Source organism: Musa acuminata, chromosome BXJ1-8 (assembly GCF_036884655.1).
Source record: "Musa acuminata AAA Group cultivar baxijiao chromosome BXJ1-8, Cavendish_Baxijiao_AAA, whole genome shotgun sequence".
NCBI lineage: Eukaryota > Viridiplantae > Streptophyta > Magnoliopsida > Zingiberales > Musaceae > Musa > Musa acuminata.
In genome coordinates, this window is record NC_088334.1 from 2,567,649 (window position 1) to 2,590,198 (window position 22,550).

Sequence of the window (22,550 nt, forward strand, 5' to 3'; positions counted from 1 at the left end):
AGGCATTGCGATGAGTAGAGGTTCGGATATGAGATATCCACTGGAGCCCCTATCTTATTATATTTCCAATAAGCCCCTAAATTATAGGATCCCATGGATGAGATCCAATAAGAGCCAATAAGAGATTATTGGATAGAGATCCACTAATCTAAAAGGCTTGGGTAATTGGATGCAGATCTAATATCCACTAGGGGAAGATCCATTAGGTTTTGATAGGGGACCTCTATAAATAGAAGGGATTCAGAGACTCATAGGCTAGAGCCTTTACTTGTCTCTCCTATTCTCCTCCCCCTCTCCACCTCAGAGCAGGCTTGGAGTTTTGAGGAGCATCGTCGTAGCCCTACTGTGTGGATCACAGCTAGAGAGGAAGACGCTTGACCTCCTTCACCATCTCCTAGAGATCTGCAAGGAAACTGGGATATACGATCTCCCTAGGTAACACAATATATTCTGTATGTAATTTTAAGTTTCGCAGATTTTGCGCACCAATTTTTGCACGACGATGAACATCTCTTTAGGAATAGGGGATTTTGTTTTCTTGTTCTTCCACTGCACATATGATGTCGCCCCCAGATTTCCCAACAAGTGCATCTCTATCTAATAATCTCTCATTAGCTCTTATTGAATCTTCTCTATATGATGATCTAATAATTTATGGGCTTATTGGATATCTAATAAAATAGGGGCTCTAACAGATATCTCATATCCAATAAGATAAGGGCAACAACATGCCCTCGAGTTGCTAGGCGCCACACAAGTCGACGCTAAATACTATAGAGCCGTTCTAGAAAGCTTGAAGCACCGCCACATGACACGGTCTATATAGGTCAAGTTGCTCGGGGCTCGTCCGTAAGGTACAGATTAATCGTCCCAAAAGTCGGCAACCATTAACGGACCATGTATGGCTGGCCCCTCTTCGTATGTATAAAAGCCAACTTCCTGACCAATGCCAAAGGAGGACTCTGGCTTCGAGCATTTAACTCCCTCTTACTTCACTCGATACTAACTTAAGCTTTGGAATGGTTGAGTCGGGAAATCTCCCTCCCGACCTCGGCTTATGTCGAGATTTTTATTTGGTCTCCTATGACATGTCACACATATACATATTTAATATAATCTACATTGCATGCAAAAATATGTACATATCTAGTAAGTATACAAGTAATCGCACTAGATGATCATGGACCACATCCTAATATGATCAAGCGTGAGCTAGCAAGCTTGATCACTTACATAAGGATCTATGTGTGTAGCGACATATCTTCATGCCTTGTGATCATCCATCTCGTCATCGCTAGTTCCGTCGGCATCTCAACACATCTCTATGCGTGGCGATCGTTCGTCTCAGTCTCATGGATCATACTATCGCCTTTATGCTCCCACTATGCCTTATCTAATTACAACTTAATCATAAGTACGTAAGCCTGACAATAAACGAGAAAAAAATTAGAGGCTTGCATACCCCTATAATAATAATGATCATAATCACATTACACACATACATCATATCACACGATCTATGATTATCCGTCCACATCATACATCACATGTTTATATCATATAGGACTACTAGAGAAATAATAATAGTTAATTAAATTTTTTAATTAACTAATATTTTTCTAAAATTTGAGACATGCAAGGAATTTTATGAATTATGATGGGTATTTAGGTAATTTGTACATAAAGGACAGACCATGAAAATTTAAAATTATGAGGGGCAAAACTATCTTTTATCTAGAAATCTCTACTACCTTCACCTGCCACTGCATTGTGACCGCCACCACCTCGCCGATGGTGGCATCTACATGGGGCGAGGGTGTCGCCTTTGCCCATGGTCAGCTCACCCACGGGTGGTGTGTAGACGGGCGGGTGCTACTATAGGTTGCGGTCAACGTTGTGGTCAGTTTGCCCATAGGAGTTGTGCCCGCAAGGGGCAACGCTACTTACACAATGTCTGTGCGCAATAACAGTTACTGAGCTTGCGTCTACAACTACGTGCAGCAACAATTGCTGCACTTGCATAGTTGCTGTGCTACGTCACCTGCACAGTGCCTGAACGCAGGCGACCTACCTGCGGGCGCTATGCCGCCTGCCTGCATACAAATGACAGCCAAGGGCAGAAACAATTGTTGCTCTTTCTTGCTTCTATGTCAATGATTTTGATGTCAAAAGCTTTTCTAAAATATAAAACATATAGTTCAAAACTATTCCTTTGCACGAACAACTTGGCTCTGATACTACTGTAGGAAAATATAGGGGCGACATCACATACATAGTGGAAAAATAGAAAACAAAAATCTCAGATTTTCCAAAAGGTTTTCGTCGTTGTATGACAATTGGTGCATAAAAACCCAACAAACTAAAAATCACATGTGAGATAATTGTGTTACCTAGGGAGATCATATATCCCTAAAACCATACAGATCTGTGAAAGAGGATAAAGGAGGTCAAGTGCCTTCCTCTGTAGTGGTGATCCATACGTTAGGAGCTGCGAAGACACTTCTCGAATCGCTACCTAAATCTCCACACCTATTAGCTGAGGAGGAGAAGGGAAAAGAAATAGGAGGTGGCAGCCAAGAATACTCAGCTTATGGCCTTTGGCTCTCTCCTATTTATAAAGGCTTCCTATTAACTTAACTCTAATGGATCCTACCCTATTAGGTATTAGATCTCCATCCAACTACCCAAGCCTCTTAGATTAGTAGATCTCTATCTAATAATCTCTCATTGGCTCTTATAGGATCTCATTCATATGATCCAATAATTCATGGGCTTATTGGATATCCAATAAGATAAGAGCTCTAGCGGACATCTTATATCCGAACATTTATTTGTCGCAACACCTACAATATATGTGACCCTTTATGCCCAATATCGAGTTGACCGTGAGTCATACCTGTCAGAATTTTTTCTGGTTGACTGGATTATTATCTTCATAATAATTCACTCGACTCATCGATTACGAACATACTATGCCATTATGTCGTAGTCCCCAGACAATACAAGAGAATCCAAACCTTTAGACTTATCTATCCTTGATTACTATATACATATAAAGATCATATATCCTTGAATTCATGCAGATCTATGAGAGAGGACAAATGAGGTCAACTATCCTCCTCTTTAGCGGTAATCTACATGACAGGAGTTGCGAAGACGTTCCTCAAATCACTACACAATCCTCCTCGCAGCGCGTACCATGCAATCAAGAAGGGGCAGCCCCTTCTTTTACTGTCCACATGCCCCAAATAGAGGCTGCAAGTTAAGGCAGAGAGGGAGAGAGGATAATAAGAGGTGACCGCAAAAAAGAACCCAACCTATGGCCCTTTGGTTTGCTCATATTTATAAATGCCCTTTATCAACTTTACCCCAATAGATCTTCCCCTATTAGGTATTGGATCTCTATCAAATTATCCTAACATTTAAGATTAGTGAGTCTCTACCCAATAATATCTTATTAGCTCTTATTGGATCTCATCTATAGGATATAATAATTCAGGGGCTCAATAGATATCCAATAAGATAGGGGCTTCGGCGGATATCTCATATTCGAACCTCTACTTGTCGCAATACTTATCATATGTGTGTGACCTTCTAGGCCCAATATCGAGCTTGCCGTGAGTCATACATGTTAGAATTATTTCTGACTCAATTAATTATTATCTTCATAATAATTCACTCGACTCATCGATTGCGGACGTATTAGGCGACTACCTTGTAGTCCCTAGATAATATAGGGAAATCCAATCCTTTGAACCTATTTATCCTCAGTTATCATGTACTTATAGTCCCTCATCCATCTAATATTCTAGAGACTATATATTGGGCATGGTACTATTAGACTCATATAGTTTCTCCTCGAGTCTCGCTCTAATCAGATTCTCACAGAGAACTTTTTTATCTCTCAATTCGAATGACCTTGGCCAAGAATTTATTTGAGCAAGGATACATGAGATATTTCTCTTATAATACTGAGAGTGGTTGATCATCTATTGACACTTAATAGCCCTCGTAAGTTTAGTTGTCACTCCCGATGATCGGTTATGTTAGATCTACAACTTCCAAACCTATAAGTTCGGTATCAAAGAGTGAAGTACTCATATAAGACATCTTTAGTTTCTTAAGTCTAAGAACCAGGTACACCACTAAGATGATAGAATCATTATCTGATAATAAATTGTTCAAACTCTAGCTAGGAGAGTCATAATTGAGTTTCATTGAAAGGGACATTCATGTAAAATCAACCTAGCTGACCTTTATTAAAGATCATGAAGATGCTAGCTAAGGATAGGATTAGTTTGGAGGTTGCTTCTTAGAGAAGCATTAGGAGTTGGTTAGAAGTAGGAGTCTTGAGTAGAAATCCTAATTGAGTATGAGTCTTGAGTAAGAGTCCAGTTGGAGTTTAGAAGCATTATAAATAGTCATGTATTCATTCTCTTTTAATAAGTCGATCCCCTAAAGAGATCAACCTCAAGCTTAGAATTCGCAAAGGTTCAAACATAAGGCATCATGAATTATCTAGCATTCCGTGAACGGATCAATTAGTGAACTTATTCTCTAATGAGCACCTGCACTATATCTCTAGTGTCCCAATACGAGCAGCTATGAGACCAGCCACCTCCATCATATGGATGAGTATACAGTACACTTATCTGTCCGGTTATCTCAATTTACTTCTCGAGTAACCTATGATCGGGATTATTTATGGTCCGTTTTTAAAGGTGAATCGATCTCATTATCGTGATCTTATTACGATCCGATACCTATTACATAGATCTATAGATATCACTATATATATTGCTATTCATAAGTGCATATGTATAACTTAACACGTAATTTTTTTATTTATTATTATTTAATATTTTATTATTTTATATTACATGTTAGCTTGAATATATCGTTGATTTCAATCACTTCTTTTCGGATTATGAGGCCATCGACCACCCTAAGCCGTATGAATGAAGCTTTTATTTTGTTGACCTGGCCAGGGTGACTCGACAGTCTAGTCATTTGGACCAGTTCCCTGCAAATGTCCCTTCAAATTGATGTCGATTTCTATATTTTTTTCCCTGCAAATGTCAAGGATGAAAAGACGCGTCTACATTCCATAAATTTCCCACCTCATATGTCAAAGGATTTTTCCTCGTCCATTAATTTGCATCCTTCTACCGGAAGAATTGTCCAGGTCCTGTTCAGCAGAAGACACTTGTTTTAGTCTTTGAAGAAGTGTTTTTGTTGTTTCCTGCTCGTCAATTATTCTCTGTGTCTCTCGCCCTCTCCGGTCTATGCAGAACCCAACTAACAGGAGAATCAGTGATGACTTTATGGCAGGCGCCCATAGATGCAGCTTCACTCTAATTTTCCTGGTGGGAAGGTTAAAAGATATGCTACTTGTCATGCAACAGATGACTTTTTTTGAAGGAAGAAAACATACAACAGATCATTTTTGTGAAATTTAGGTTAATTTGATCCGCGTTTATTCCCTTTGACGACTTCAATGTCGTGTTTCCGAGGGTTTGATGGAACCTGCAATGGCAGCCGCTCATTTCTTGTCCGTAATAATTGTGACAGTGTCATTAACATGATGTCACCCAATGCGCATAGCGTTGACGATTAGTTTCAGTCAACGCTTCGGGGGTTGTTGTAGAGCAAGATTTAGCAGCCTTCTTCTCGGCAATCAGCCCCTCTGCAGCTCTCGTGGTGGTAGCAGCAGCAGCAGCAGCCATCCGATCAAGCAGCATGTTGTCTGCTCTCTTTTGCTTGTCGATCGTTGTCCCTTCGGCAACCTGCCTCTCCTTCAATCTCTCTTTTCTTGATCCCGCAAGTCGCTCCGGAATCGAGCTGCAAGGCAATGCAACCTGGAACAGCACCGATGGCATTCAGCTCACCAACGACACCATCTTCTACAACGTGGGAAGAGCGGTGTACCGAGAGCCGCTGCTCCTGTGGGATGCTCGCACCAAGGCGATGTCCGATTTCACCACCCATTTTTCCTTCATCATCCGTAACTCTTCGAATACTTCACTGTCCGGCGATGGCCTCGCGTTCTTCATGGCGCCGTATCTTTCTCCCCTCCTCCCCGATTCCTACGGTGCCCCTCTCGGCATCTTCGAAGGAGTCTCCTTGAATTCTACTGTCCCGACGGTGGCGGTCGAGTTCGACACCTACAAAAACGAATGGGATGTGGACGACCACCACGTTGGGATCGATGTCAACTCGATCATCTCACAGAAGAATGCGAGCTGGAACGGCAGTCTCAAGACTGGGATGCTGGCGAATGCATGGGTGAGCTACGACGCCATCACTCATAATCTGAGCGTCTTCCTCACTTATGCCGACAACCCTGTTATCTCTGGTGATTCCGTCCTCCACTACATCATCGATCTGCGGGATCACCTACCGGCAAACGTTACAGTAGGCTTCTCGGCGGCCACTGGTCAGGTAACCGAGATGCATGCCGTTGTATCGTGGTCTTTCCGCTCGAATCTGCAACCAAGAAGCATTCCGCCGCCGACGGCTCCGACAGCATCGGATGCAGCGAAAAGTAAGAGCAAGACGGGGCTCATAGTCGGTTTGGTGATCGGAGCAGGGGCTCTGATGGTCATGCCGGGCTTGCTGTTGTTCGTTCTGTGGAGGAGGAGGAGGAAGTCCCGCCGCAGGAATGCAGCAGATGGTGACGAGGACATGGATTTCTATCAAACCACGGATGATGATTTCATGGGAAACAGAGGGCCAAAAAGGTTCGCGTACAAAGAGCTGGCCCGTGCAACGAGGAACTTCTCCGACGAGGGTAAGCTAGGGGAGGGAGGATTCGGGTCGGTCTACAGAGGTCACTTGAAAGATATGAAGCTTGATGTGGCCATTAAGAGGGTCTCTCGCGAGTCTCGACAGGGAAGGAAGGAGTACGTCTCCGAGGTCAAGATCATAAGCCGGCTGAGGCACCGGAACCTGGTGCAGCTGGTGGGCTGGTGCCATGACCGCGGAGAATTTTTGCTCGTCTACGAGTTCATGCCCAACGGAAGCCTCGATTCCTATCTGTACAGCCCCGCAGCAGGTCTGGGGTGGCCGGCGCGGCACAAGATAGCGCTGGGCCTCGCCTCTGCTCTGCTCTATCTGCACGAGGAGTGGGAGCAGTGCGTGATGCACCGCGACGTCAAGCCCAGCAACATCATGCTGGACTCCGCGTTCAACGCCAAGTTGGGAGATTTCGGGCTCGCCCGGCTCGTCGACCACGATCGCAACTTGCATACGACGGACTTGGCCGGCACGAGAGTCTACATCGCCCCCGAATGCTTCTACACCGGCAAACCCAGCAAAGAGTCGGACGTTTACAGCTTCGGCATCGTCGCGTTGGAGATCGCATGCGGTCGAAGGCCGGTGGAACTCAAGGAGAAGGACCCGGGCAAGGAAATACTGGTGGAATGGGTTTGGGAGCTCTACGGACGAAGAACGATCCTGGAAGCAGCAGACGCGAGGCTCAACGGCGACTTCGACGAGACGCAGATGGAGTGCTTGATGGTGGTAGGGTTATGGTGTGCTCATCCGGATTACAACGTGCGGCCATCGATCCGACAGGCCATCAACGCGCTCAATCTCGAGACTCCACTGCCGGAGCTTCCCCCCAAGATGCCGGTGCCCATGTACTACACGCCGTGGAGTGATGTGAGCCAGTCTCTGCATGCGTCGTCTCTCGCCACTACAACTTCGATTACTGCGAAGTCGGCACCGACGGGCTCCTCCAGCATGTCTCCGAGTTCGTCTCACTTGCTGAAGTCGCCCAACACTGAGGCCGTGATTTCCACATGACTATGTGGATCGAGCAGTTTCTCTGTTTCGGTAGGGCAGTTTGTCGAGCGTCGTAATAATGAAGATAACAGTGGGAATTGCAGCGTATGCAATACCGTAATGTTGGTGTTTACTTGATTCCTAAGTTATCAGGATTTATGTTGCAATGGACTCTTGATCTGAATGTTCTTACAATATTAAATGATGTTATAGTAGTGAAACCAATCGTAACATTCTATCATCATCATCATCTTATTAAGTTGGCAAAAATATCAATTCATTATCTTACAAAAATTAACGCCGTTGCCGGGGATCGAACCCGGGTCACCCGCGTGACAGGCGGGAATACTCACCACTATACTACAACGACTTGACGTCTAATGGTGACAACTCTTTTTATTTAATGATGAATCTTCCTTCACTTCTGCGACCAATGCAACAACAAGTCAACATAGGTGTGTCTACTCTGGATTCTCCATCTTTAAGGAAGCTGCTTGTTTAGAAGCGCAGACGTGAGGGGAGTAGAAGAAAGACCATGGGACTGCAGCCCATTATGAATACATGCGTGCATACTTTTTCTATCAAGAGAAAGAAGTTTGCTTGTACCTTCTGTTTTGCTGAAAACCCAACACGTTGGAACCTTCTCGTGAATCGATTTCTTGTCCCCTCGTGGAACGGTGGAAGCAGTAGCATGAAGCATAGATCACGAAGAAAGAGAATGGAAAGAGAAGTAAAGAAAAGATAACACCCGATCAGCCACCAGAGACAGAGTTGACACCAAGAAACAAGCAACCTTTGAGTGAAGAAAAGACGCAAGCGCTCAAATGAGATAACCAAATTGTTCTTCCTTCTTCTTCGTTTTATTTTACCGAAACAGCTAAATTGGAAAAAGCCTCTCAGATGAACAGCCAATGGATTGTTTGGTGATAAATCCTTTCTTCTTACTTGGCCATCTAATCCTTGGTATTGTCCCGTAAGAAAGCACCAAATCTTTTCTTTAATGATGGTTTATATCTTTCTGTCATACGAGCATAAGCAAGCTTACCTGCATGCATGAGTGACAGGGTATATGGTTCTTCATTATTGGCAAAAACAGTGAAGTAAATGCTGCAGTGTACATACGATCAATCGTAGAAGACTAGCGAACATATTTGCTGCCGTTTTGAGGCGTCAAGGAAGCACAGTGACACCTCTTGATTAGTTGCTTATCACTGTGAATTCCTACCTGCTGCATACCTGATCAAACTCTCTGGCTTCTTGAAGAATGTTCCTCCCTCTTTCGTCTTTGGACTTGCTATTGTTTAGTGTCATGTGTTGGATGATGACAAAGAACAAGGACAACCATGGAGCAGTAGTAGAATTGAGTATAAGACAAGCCAGGAAATGGTCCATGCACCTTGCAGCATCAAGGGACCTTCACATAAACTTGTGACCAAAACGTTGCCAAGCTGCCCGTGCCCGAGACGTTGCCAAGCTACCACTTCGCCCTGAGCTAACTGAGCAGATACTGTAGGTCCCCCTTTGACAAAAGTTGATCGGACGAAGTCATAGGTCGGATTTGAGCTCCAAGAAAAGGATGAACTCATTGATTTTTTTATAAAAAATGCCAACATGTTTGCTTGGTCTGTAGAAAAATCTACCGGTGACATCACATATATAATGAAAAAATAGAAACAAAAATAATTTATTTTCACAATAAGATTCGTCATCATGCAAAGCTTAATACACAAAAATCGTGAAACTGAAGATAATGTCCTAACATCTCGACTACGATGTAAAGGTTCCCTAATAATTATTATTCATCTTAAGCTAATCTAAACACAGAAATGTCATTTTTGTTATTTGTGTGTGGATTACTAAAGCATGACAAAAAAACTCTTCTTCGTGTTCTTCTTTGATAACACATTCAACCTTATCAGCATGATGGAGATGATAGTGGCTCCAATCCGATGAATCTACTATGATCAACATCTTTATTATTTTTTAAGAATTAACATCATAGTGTTAGATTATATGGTCCTTTATAATTTCATAAGATATATAATAAAACTAATTAGATTTTGATGATATATATTGACCAATACAAAAGAAGTTCATATTATAGTAGAATTCTTTAAGGATGCTTTTGATAGAAAGAATTTTCTTAATAACTCATCCTAAACCATTTGTTCTCACCTATAAATAGATAAAATATCTAGGGACTAAATGACTTATCTCATAGAGGACGTAGTTGAGAGATTATAATTTCTCTCTCAATCTCCCTAAATTATCAATCTAAGTGATACTGTAAAAAAATAATAAATAAAAAAAGATAATCTAGTTCTCATTACAAATTAACAGCAATTTGAGATCTAAAGATAATGCTTAGATCACACGAAGATCCATAACATAAAAATAAGTATCGTAAAAGTTAATCAAATATTATTTGATTTTAATTTTAACATATTTTTTTTATATTACATATAACATTTTATATGTAATTTTATATTACATATAATATTTTATATTACATATAAATAATTTATATTTCAATTCTAATTTTATGATTACACAAGGACGATAACCTGCCAACGAAGTCTTCCGTTAAGGATAGCAGCCACACCAAGAAAACAGGTACGATGCAACCTCGTGCATTTGATTTCAATCCACTTCCATCACGCTCAATCAATCAAACTTCCATGACGTTGCTGTTCTTCTTTTCCACTAGGGATTATGAGGCCATCGACCACCCTAAGCCGTCTGAATGAAGCTTTTATTTTGTTGACCAGTTCCAAAAGAAGATTGATGTCGATTTCTATTTTTTTTCCCTGCAAATGTCAAGGATGAAAAGACGTGTCTACACTCCATAAATTTCCCACCTCATATTCACCGTTGCATGGGACAACCTTCTTCTCTCTTCGGGATAGGTCCTCCTCTCTTCTATTCTCCATTAATTCGCGTCCTTCTGCTGGAAGAATTAATTGTCCGGGTCCTGTTCAGCAAATGTTTCTTCGTTGTTTCCTGCTTGTCAATTATTCTCTCTCTCTCTCTCTCTCTCTCTCTCTCTCTCTCGTCTATGCAAAACCCAACTAACAGGAGAATCAGTAATGAGAAAATTTATTCTGAACATAATTAGAAATATATAAAGAATTTGAATCTTTTAAAAAAATATCTACTATTATTTGGTTGAAATTTAGATATAATTAGGGAATATATTTTTGAGATTTCTTTTTGATGTTTGAGAAGAGTTCCATTAACTTCCTAGATCATATTATTTAATTTTTCTATTTTTCATTTGACCATGAAAATTAAAGTCATTAACTTAGTTTTTTTTTTTAAATTTTTTAGTGTCGATAATAAATCTAGTGTCATTTGATCTAACTCGATTTAAGATAATATACCCAAAAGATTCAAAGTGACTTGATGGATAATTCAAATGTGTGTTGATCAATAAAAAAATTAAGGTTACTTGAGATGCCTAATAAGTTAATAGTGAGATGAAAAATAAAATTATATATGAACAACCGAGTAAGTTAGCAGATTTTATAATGAATTAGGCAGAAAAAATATTCTACGATAAAATATTTTCCCTGATTTCGTTACTAAGATAAACTTAGTAACTGTATTTATGGCAGACACCCATAGAAGACTCTGATTTTTATTTAAGGAAGAAAACATCCTACAAGATCATTTTTGAGAAATTTAGGTTAATTTGATCCGTGTTTATTTCCTTTGACCACTTCAATGTCGTGTTCATGAGGGTTTCATCGAACCTGCAATGGCAGCCGCTCATGTCTTGTCCGTAATAATTGTGATAGTATGGAAGATGATAAAAATTAAAGATAGAGGAAATGGTGTTTCTCATTAATATATACTTCCTATTTATATAGATTAGAACGTAGAATTTCGAAAATTGAGATTTTTTTATACAATTAGAAAAAATCTTATCTGCTATCATGTCCCTACAAGATGATGCTCCTATCAAGGATGTCGATCTTGGACTGATGTAATACAAATAGTTTATGAGCGAGAGACTTGGTGAGTGAGTTTGCTAATTGTTCAACCGTATGTACATGAGAAACATGTAGTTTATGTTGGATAACTTGATCTCACACGAAGTAAAAGTCAATAGTAATATGTTTCATGCAGGAGTGGAACACTGAATTGACACATAGATAAATAGCTCTGACATTATCACAATATATTATACAAATAGGAGTGGAATTGATGTTGAATTCCTTGAGTAGATTTGTGACCCAACAGCGGCAATGGTGATGACACAATATTCAGCTTCAGTTGTAGACCGTGTAATTGTCTTTTGCCTCTTAGAACTCCAACTGATTGGATTAGCTCCCAAGAAAATAATATACTCCGATATGGATATTCTATCATCAAAGTTTCCTACCTAATCAACATCAGCAAAAGCATGGAGATGAAGTGAAGAGTATTTGAGGAGAAAGAGACCATGATTGATGGCCCCTTTAAGATATCACAAGATTCGTTTGACTACAGACCAGTGCATAGTAGATGGTTGCTGCATAAATTATGATAATTTATTTACTGCAAATGAGATGTTTGGACGGGCGAGAGCTAAGTATTGTAAAGTCAGTATTAAGTGGCTTTCGTAGTATGACTTTCGTCAGATAATTTGAGTGATTCACTAGTAGAGAGGGGAGTTGTAACCGTATTTATGTCTTGCATGTTTGTCTTTAATAATAAATCTTAAATATACTTTCTTTGTAATAGGAAGAGAACTAAAGATATATATGTTGCTTCTATGCCAAGAAAATAGTTCAATATTCTTAGATCTTTATGGGAGAATCGATCTGTCAATTGCTTGATGAATGCCTAGATCTCTATAGAATTAGTGCTTCTGACAATAATATCATCTACATACACAAGAATATATATTGTGCCTCTATATTGTTGTTATAGAAATAACGATGTATCAGATTTGGAGTTGATAAAGCCAACTGAAGTAAAAAACAAGCCAAGTTCAGTGTACTAGGCTCTTGGAGCCTGATGAAATCCATAAATAATTTTTTATAGTTTGCAAACATGCCTTGATACTGAGGATGGATAAAACCAAGAGGTTGCTGCATAAAGACATCTTCAGTTAGAGTCCCCTGTAAAAAAATATTATTAACATCCAATTATCATAATTGCTAGCCTTTAGTGGTGGATAGACTCTGGATAAATCAGATTATTGTGGGCTTAACAACTAGACTGAATATCTCAGTGAAATCAACTCCAGGTCGTTGATGAAACTTTTTAGCGATTAGACGTGCTTTATATCGGCCAATAGATTCATTTGGGTTTCGCTTAATTGGAAAGACCCACTTACAACCGATAATATTTTATGTATGATGAAAAAGTACTAGGTTCCATATTGAGTTATGAATGAGGGTATAATATTCTTCACACATGACTAGATTTGTGAGCTTGAGTGAAGGTGGTGGGTTCAATGGTATTAAACGAGGATTCTGTGATAGCATATAGGTCAAGGACTTGACGTGGTTTGAAAATACTACTCTTAGAGCATGTTGTCATATGATGTTTGAAGGCTATGAGATTATGAGGTTGTGTTGTTGGAATAAGCGGAGAAGAGTCATTGACATAGGCTGGGTCAAAGCTTGATATTCATCTCTACCATCAAAGTAAAATGTTTTAATTGTAGACTGAAAGTAGTTCTCGACCAACTTTCGAAAGTTGATAAAGATTGTGGAAACTTCATATTTACGGTGAACAGGATATAACAATGTGTACTTAGTAAAGTAATCTACAAAAATAATATAAACTCTAGAGCAGGGCCCCAAACATTAGTATAAATAATTTCAAACAGTTTAGAGCAGGATACGAAGGATGTTCCAAAGGGTTGTCTATGACTTTTATTATTAAGACATAGATCACAATGAGTTATAGAGCTCCTTGATTTAAAAATGGGAAGAGAATAATGGGAAAGTAATTTCTACTGGATAAGGGATGAGGGATGACTAAGACGATGATGCCACATATCAATTAGAGTTGCAACTGAAGAGTAAACAGTGGGATGGGTTATTTGTGGAGCTGACGACAATTTATAAATGTTGCCTTTGTTTAGGCCTTGGACTAAGGATGCCCCCGTGCTCAAGTTCTTGACAAGAAAAGAATTAGGAAAGAATTTAATTGAAGTGTTATTGTGTTTACAAAATTAATAAACAAAAATTAGGTATTATTTAATATGAGGGGCACATAGAACATCATCGAGTGTAAAGGTTATAGTATCAGAACTAAGCATTGTGGAACCAGTATGAGTAATAGGAAGTCTTTTACTATTACCGATGATGATATCTTCATTTCCACCATAGTTGTTATGGATAGATAAGATCTAAAGATCAGAGGTGATGTAATGAGAGGTGTTAGAATCCACAATCCAATTGGGTTGGCTAGTGGTCGAAGTGGTTATGAGATTCGCTTGAGGCCACTGTGATGAAGTAGGGAGTCAGGGTCGAGATTGATAAACTTTTGTGGAGTGACCGATTTTATCACACAACTGGCAGACGACTCTTTGTTGGCTTATGAGGGCAGGATGCTAGGGTTGATGGTTATTGGAGTCGTCACTTTGCGAGAAATGATGATGATGAGGATGAAGGGGTTTACTTGGGACCCATAGGGTCAAGAGACATCTTGACCAAACCTTTGTTGATGTTCGTATTGTACTTGTTACTCTTTCTCTTGGACTTTTGATTGACTTGAGCTGTGATGGTCGATCTCAGCAATTTGTCTTCGCGCTTCAAATACGTCTCATAGTCAATCAACTTGTAATAGAGTTCTTCAAATAATATCGGTAAGTCTCATGCCCGAATTACGACTATCAATTCCTTGTACTCGTCTTTGAGGCCATTAAGGGTATGGATGATGACTTCTTCGTCACATAGGGAATGACCTATCAAAGCCAAGTCATCGATAATACCTTTGATATTTTGTAAATAATCAGCAATTATACTTCCCTCTTGTTTTGTTTTCATTAGACTGGATAGAAGATTGAGCTTACGAGTACGCAAATGATTCGCCAAGGTTGTTTGCAGCTTATAACATGCTTCTGCAACGGTCACACATGAAGATATCAATGGGGCGACAGATCCAGCAATTGAGGCTTGAATTGCTTAGAGGATGAGACGATCTTGACATAACCATAGTTTGTGAGCTGAATTTGATACTGGACTGGATTTTTCGGGGATGTTGATCATAGTTGGTGGACAACTGAGAGAGTCATCAACGTAGTCTAGTAAGTCGTATCCAAATAGGAGATTAGAAAACTAGGCCCGTTAAGATGCGTAGTTACCATCTTTTGATAACTTGAAAGGGATTAGTGTGGCAGCATTGATGGAGATAAGTTCTGTATATGAAGAAGTACTATGATTCCCTATAGAAATAGTAACTAGAATATTATAAGAAGAGAATAAAGATATCTTGAGCCTTGCATCTTCAACCCTTGGAATACCTTCCTTCCTTTTGAAGACCCATTTGCATCCAACAATTTTGTTACCCGAATGTGACTTTATAAGATCTCAAGTTCTATTCTGATGGAGAGATTGCATTTCTTCATTCATTGCAATCAACCACTTAGCGGAATTATCACAAGAAACTGCATCTGAGTAGGTAGTAGGCTCACCAACTTCACTTGTTTCTTCCGCAACAAACAAAGCATGTGTAATCAAATTGTATATCTTTGTGGTGGTCGAATATCTCTCCATGGTCTATCCTTGGCTATGAAATATTACTCTTCCTTTGGATCATTTGCGTCAGTAGACTCGGGACCATCTACTGGCATTCTTTGAGTTGTAGAGTTCGACTGAAAAGAATCAGAACTACCAATCTCAAGCTCCACCTGCTTCTACGCACTATCATTTGTACAACTAGTAGATTCCTCTTTGGAAGATAACATAGACAATTAATCAAAAGTAACATCTCTATTGATTACAAATTTTGGGGATTTGAGATCAGAACACCATAATCTGTATCCTTTCACCCCAGAAGCATACCCAAGAAATATGTACTTTTTAGCTCGAGACTCTAATTTTCCTTCATTTACATGCATGTATGCTGGACACCCAAAAAATTTTAAATCAGAGTAATTAGCAGGAGTACCTGACCAAACATCCTCCGGAGTTTTAAAATTAAGTGCTGCAAAAGGAGCGCGGTTGACAACGTAACAGGCCATATTAATCACCTCTGCCCAAAAGTCCTTTGTCAACCCTGAATTTGAGATCATACACCTTGCTCTCTCCAAGAGTGTTCTGTTTATACGTTCGACCACACCATTTTGCTGAGGCATCATCCTAACAGTGCGATGCCGAACAATTCCTTCATTTTTGTAAAATTCATCAAAGTCACCTCCACAAAATTCCATGTCATTATATGTTCGAAGCCGCTTAATATGTTTACTTGTTTGCTTCTCAATCAAAGCTTTCCATTATTTAAAGGTTAGAAAAATATCATTTTTATGCTTTAGAAAATAAATCTAAACTTTTCTAGAATAATTGTCAATGATAGTCAACATATACCTAGTACCACCCTTAGACTGAACACGCGTTGGACCCCAAAGGTCTGAATGAATATAGTCAAGAGTATCTTTCGTTTTATGAACTGCCGGAGAATTGAAACTGACTATTTTCTGCTTTCTAAAAATACAGTGTTCACAAAAATCCAGTGGCATAGTACTTTGTTCGCAAAGAAGACCCCTTTTGCCTAATATACTCAAACTTTTTTCGCTCATATGACTCAAACGCATATGCCATAATTTGATGATGTCAGAATCAAATAATAATAATAATGAGACTACAACCGAGCCTGTGACAGTAGTTCGCTGCAAAATATATAAGCTACCAGACCTACAAGCTTTTATAACAATAAGGGCACTTCTAGAAACTTTCATAACTCCACCTTTAGCTGCGTATTTACACCCAATAGCCTCTAGGGTGTCTAAAGATATGAGATTCTTTTTTAAATCAGAAACATGTCTAATATTAGTGAGCATCCTCACAATACCATCATGCATTTTAATTCGGATTGTGCGTCTACCAACAACATCACACGCGACATTATTGCCCATCAAAACAATTCCACCATTACAAGATTCATATGTGGAAAACAAATCTATATTGGGACACATGTGATAAGAACAACCTGAATATAAAATCTATTCATTTTAAGACCTTGTCTTGTTATCAGTAGCAAAGAAAATATTTCGAACATTCTCATCAACTGCTACACTAGCTTCAATGGACTCAATAGTTTTCTCAATAATTTTTTCCTTTTACTTTAATTTATTTTTTAATTTAAAGCAATCAACCTTAATATGCCCCATTTTATGACAATATCTGTACTCTAAATTTTTATGTCTAGATTTAGATCTACTACTGTCAAATTTTCTTTTATCCATTCTACCCCTGACAACCAGACCTTTAGCTTGATTCTCTCTACTTTCCCCAGTGATATCCTTGTCTATCTGCTCCTTAAATTTTAGTGCAAATTTAATTTCCTGATACGAAATTGTTTCTTTTCCATAAATCATAGTATCACGGAAATACTTAAAGGATTGGGGAAGATAACATAAAAGTAACAGGGTCTTATCCTCGTTATCAATTTTCGCATCTATATTCTCCAAATCCATAACTAAGGAATCAAATTTATCAAGATTTGAGAGTATAGATGTACCTTCAGTTATCCGAAGCATATACAAACTCTGATTCAAGTAGAGACAATTCTCCACTGTCCTCTTTATATACAAGGCTTTAAGCTTGTCCCACATGCTCTTAGCCGTGGTCTCCGTAGCTACCTCCCGTAAAACCTCGTCGGAGAGATTTAGAATAATGCTTGATCGAGCCTTCTTATCCATACTCACAAGATCTTTCTTTGATCTATCATCTGGAATATTCTCAGCTCCCTATAGTGCCAAATCAACTCCGTCTTGAACCAGAATGGTCTCCGTCTTGAGCTGCCACATGCCGAAGTTGACATTTCTGTCGAATTTCTCGACAACGATCTTTGTTATTGTCATCGTTGCCAAAAGATCACAAAACCAGGCTCTGATACCAGTTTGTTAGAGCTGGCCCCAAGACATTTACTAAAGGATAATTTGGTAACCCAATAAAGATAATAAAATAGAAAAATAAAAGAGACAAGAACATCATATTTACGTGGTTCGGTCAATTGACCTACATCCACAGACGAAGGAGGAGCAAATTACTACTATAAAAGGGATAATTATAAATACATTATGAAAATATTCCTAGGCTATAAAACACTTGAAACTACTAAGTAAGGAAAACTCAAAGCAAACAATTAGGTTTTCTTATGGTGCATCTGACTTCAAAGCTCATGCTCTTATTTATAGTTGCAATAGAAGATAACAAGCTTGATTTTCCCGATGTGGGACTTGCTAAATTAACAAAAAGACCTCCAAGCAGATCAGCAAAGTAAGCAGCCAGCAACCGCAAGTGCTACGATGAGCTACAACGAATGGACAACGATAGCGAGAGAAGAAAATTGTTGTTCACTAAGAAAGTGTCGCAGTAGCCATAGGGGAGAAAGCGATGACAGCAGGATAGCCTTCGTCGCTTCAAATCAATGTCGTCAGAGGTGTGTTGAGGTAGAGTAGGTTCTCAATGGAGGAGAAGACAGCATCGTGCCCGCTGGGGCATTGGGAAGTCATCTTCGGTAAGTCGCGTGGAACGCTCCGGCTCCGAGAGATCTCATATCTTCAAATCTGACCATGACTCATCGATTGTGGACGTACTAGGCCATTATGCCGTAGTCCCTAGACAATACAAGAAAATCCAAACCTTTAGACTTATCTATCCTTGATTACTATATACATAGGGGGATCATATATCCTTGAATTCATGCAGATCTGTGGGAGAGGACAAATGAGGTCAACTATCCTCCTCCTTAGCGGTAATCTACACGATAGGAGTTGCGAAGACGTTCCTCAAATCGCTACATAATCCTCCTTGCAGTGCGTACCATGTAATCAAGAAGGGGTAGCCCCTTCTTTTACTGTCCACATGCCCCAAATAAAGGCTACAAGTTAAGGCAGAGAGGGAGAGAGGATAATAAGAGGTGGCCGCCAAAATGAATCCAACCTATGGCCCTTTGGTTCCCTCCTATTTATAGAGGTCCCTTATCAATTTAACCCCAATAGATCTTCCCCTATTACGTATTGGATCTCTATCAAATTATCTAAACATTTAAGATTAGTGAGTCTCTACCCAATAATATCTTATTAGCTCTTATTGGATCTCATCTATAGGATCCAATAATTCAGGGGCTCAATAGATATCCAATAAGATAGGGGCTTCGACGGATATCTCATATTCGAGCCTTTACTTGTCGCAATACTTATCATATGTGTGTGACCTTCTAGGCCCAATATCGAGCTAGCCATGAGTCATACATGTTAGAATTATTTCTGACTTAGTTAATTATTATCTCCATAATAATTCACTCGACTCATCGATTGCGGATGTATTAGGCGACTACGTTGCAGTCCCCAGATAATACAAGGAAATCCAATCATTTGAATCTATTTTTTCTCAGTTATTGTGTACTTATAGTCCCTCATCAATCTAATATTCTAGAGACCATATATTAGGCATGGTACTATCAGGCCCATACAATTTCTCCTCGAGTCTCGCTCTAATCAGATTCTCACAGAGAATTTTTTATCTCTTAATCCGAATAACTTTGGCCAAGAATTTATTTGAGCAAGACACATGAGATATTTCTCTTATAATACCGAGAGTGGTTGATCTTCTATTGACACTTAATAGCCCTCGTAAGGTTAGTTATCACTCCCGATGATCGGTTATGTTAGATCTACAACTTCCAAACCTATAAGTTCGGTATCAAAGAGTGGAGTACTCATACAAGACATCTTTAGTTTCTTAAGTCTAAGGACGAGATATACCACTATGATGAAAGAATCATTCTCTGATAATAAATTGTTCAGACTCTAATTACGAGAGTCATAATTGAGTTTCATTGAAAGGGGCATTCAAGTAAAATCAACCTAGTTGACCCCTATTAAAGATCATGAAGATGCCCGCTAAAGATAGGATTAGTTTGGAGGTTGCTTCTTAAAGAAGCATTAGGAGTTTGTTAGAAGTAGGAGTATTGAGTAGAAATCATAATTGAGTATGAGTCTTGAGTAAGAGTCATATTATGAGTTGGAGTTTAGAAGCACTATAAATAGTCATGTATTCATTCTCTTTTAATAAATCGATCCCCTAAAGAGATCAACCTCAAGCTTAGAATTCGCAAAGGTTCTAACAGAAGGCATCATGAATCATCTTGCATTTCGTGAACGGATCAATTAGTGAACTTATTCTTTAATGAGCACTTGCACTATATCTTTAGTATCCCAACACGAGCAGTTATGAGACCAGCTACCTCCATCATATGGATGAGTATATAACATACTTATCTGTCCGGTTATCTCAATGTACTTCTCGCGTAATCTATGATTGGAATTATTTATGGTCTGTCTTTAAAAGTGAATCGATCTCATTATCGTGTTCTTATTACGATCCGATACCTATTATACATATATATGTATATCACTATATATATTGCTAGTGATAGATGCACACGTATAACTTAACACGTAATTTATTTATTTATTATTATTTAATATTTTATTCTTTTATATTATCTGTTAACTTGAATATATATGGTTGATTTCAATCACTTCTTTTCGGATTATGAGGCCATCGACCACCGTAAGAGCCGTTCTGAATGAAGCTTTTATTTTGTTGACCTGGCCAAGGTGACTCGACAGTCTAGTCATTTGGACCAGTTCCCTGAAAATGTCCCGTCAAATTGATGTCGATTTCTATTTTTTTTTTCCCTGCAAATGTCAAGGATGAAAAGACGTGTCTACATTCCATAAATTTCCCACCTCATATGTCGAAGGATTTTTCCTCGTCCATTAATTTGCATCCTTCTACCGGAAGAATTGTCCAGGTCCTGTTCAGCAGAAGACACTTGTTTTAGTCTTTGAAGAAGTTTTTTTGTTGTTTCCTGCTCGTCAATTATTCTCTGTGTCTCTCGCCCTCTCCGGTCTATGCAGAACCCAACTAACAGGAGAATCAGTGATGACTTTACGGCAGGCGCCCATAGATGCAGCTTCACTCTAATTTTCCTGGTGGGAAGGTTAAAAGATATGCTACTTGTCATGCAACAGATGACTTTTTTTGAAGGAAGAAAACATACAACAGATCATTTTTGTGAAATTTAGGTTAATTTGATCCGCGTTTATTCCCTTTGACGACTTCAATGTCGTGTTTCCGAGGGTTTGATGGAACCTGCAATGGCAGCCGCTCATGTCTTGTCCGTAATAATTGTGACAGTGTCATTAACATGATGTCACCCAATGCGCATAGCGTTGACGATTAGTTTCAGTCAACGCTTCGGGGGTTGTTGTAGAGCAAGATTTAGCAGCCTTCTTCTCGGCAATCAGCCCCCCTGCAGATCTCGTGGTGGTAGCAGCAGCAGCAGCCATCTGATCGGTGTTGGTCCTTGGGGTAGCTAGCCATGGTGGTTGGCCGATCAAGCAGCATGTTGTCTGCTCTCTTTTGCTTGTGGATCGTTGTCCCTTCGGCAACCTGCCTATCCTTCAATCTCTCTTTTCTTGATCCCGCAAGTCGCTCCGGAATCGAGCTGCAAGGCAATGCAACCTGGAACAGCACCGATGGCATTCAGCTCACCAACGACACCATCTTCTACAACGTGGGGAGAGCGGTGTACCGAGAGCCGCTGCTCCTGTGGGATGCCCGCACCAAGGCGATGTCCGATTTCACCACCCATTTTTCCTTCATCATCCGTAACTCTTCGAAAACTTCATCGTCCGGCGATGGCCTCGCGTTCTTCATGGCGCCGTATCCTTCTCCCCTCGTCCCCGATTCCTCCTGTGGCTCTCTCGGCATCTTCCCAAGAGTCTCCTCGGATTATCTTGTCCCGACGGTGGCGGTCGAGTTCGACACCCACCAAAACGAATGGGATGTGGACGACCACCACGTTGGGATCGATGTCAACTCGTTCGTCTCACAGAAGGCTGCGAGCTGGAACGGCAGTCTCAATACTGGGATGCTGGCGAATGCATGGGTGAGCTACGACGCCATCACTCGTAATCTGAGCGTCTTCCTCACTTATGCCGACAACCCTGTTTTCGCTGGTGATTCCGTCCTCCACACCGTCATCGATCTGCGGGATCACCTACCGGCAAACGTTACAGTAGGCTTCTCGGCGGCCACTGGTCTGGTGACCGAGACGCATGCCGTTCTGTCGTGGTCTTTCAGCTCGAGTCTGAAACCAAGAAGCATTCCGCCGCCGACGGCTCCGACAGCATCGGATGCAGCGAAAAGTAAGAGCAAGACGGGGCTCATAGTCGGTTTGGTGATTGGAGCATGCGCTCTGATTGGGCTCTGTTGAGATTTGATTGATAGTTATCTATAGTTATCAAGATCTAGTAGTTACGTGATATTTCAATAACCATTTCAATCATAATATAGTAGTTATAAGATGGTTTCAATAACTACCTCAATCTAGTAGTTATAGGATGGTTGTTACTAGGTCCTATAAATAGGACCGTAGTTCATGAAGTAATATAGATATAGAGTCTATGTGCATTTGATATCTTGTAAGTGTTCTTATCAATTCTCCTATTTTTTAATACTACATCAGTTTTCTTGAATCGAAAGGATTCTTTTACTTGCATCGTAGTATCAAAGCCTAGTTTCAATCTG

General features: G+C 39.9%; 2 protein-coding genes and 1 non-coding gene across 3 annotated transcripts; 2 read left to right on the plus strand and 1 right to left on the minus strand.

The window, feature by feature from the left end:
• The first annotated feature begins 5,649 nt into the window (after positions 1-5,649).
• LOC135680626 (L-type lectin-domain containing receptor kinase IX.1-like) lies at positions 5,650-7,952 on the plus strand. The gene has a single exon (XM_065194688.1). The coding sequence runs from the start codon at positions 5,740-5,742 to the stop codon at positions 7,804-7,806; it is 2,067 nt and encodes a 688-aa protein (XP_065050760.1). The 5' UTR covers positions 5,650-5,739; the 3' UTR covers positions 7,807-7,952.
• A 131-nt stretch (positions 7,953-8,083) lies between these two features.
• On the minus strand, positions 8,084-8,155 carry TRNAD-GUC (transfer RNA aspartic acid (anticodon GUC)). The gene has a single exon. It is a non-coding gene; the product is annotated as a tRNA-Asp (tRNA).
• A 13,184-nt stretch (positions 8,156-21,339) lies between these two features.
• On the plus strand, positions 21,340-22,236 carry LOC135588866 (seed lectin-like). The gene has a single exon (XM_065081215.1). It carries the CDS (start codon positions 21,340-21,342, stop codon positions 22,234-22,236), a length of 897 nt encoding a protein of 298 aa, XP_064937287.1.
• The last annotated feature ends 314 nt before the right edge of the window (positions 22,237-22,550 follow it).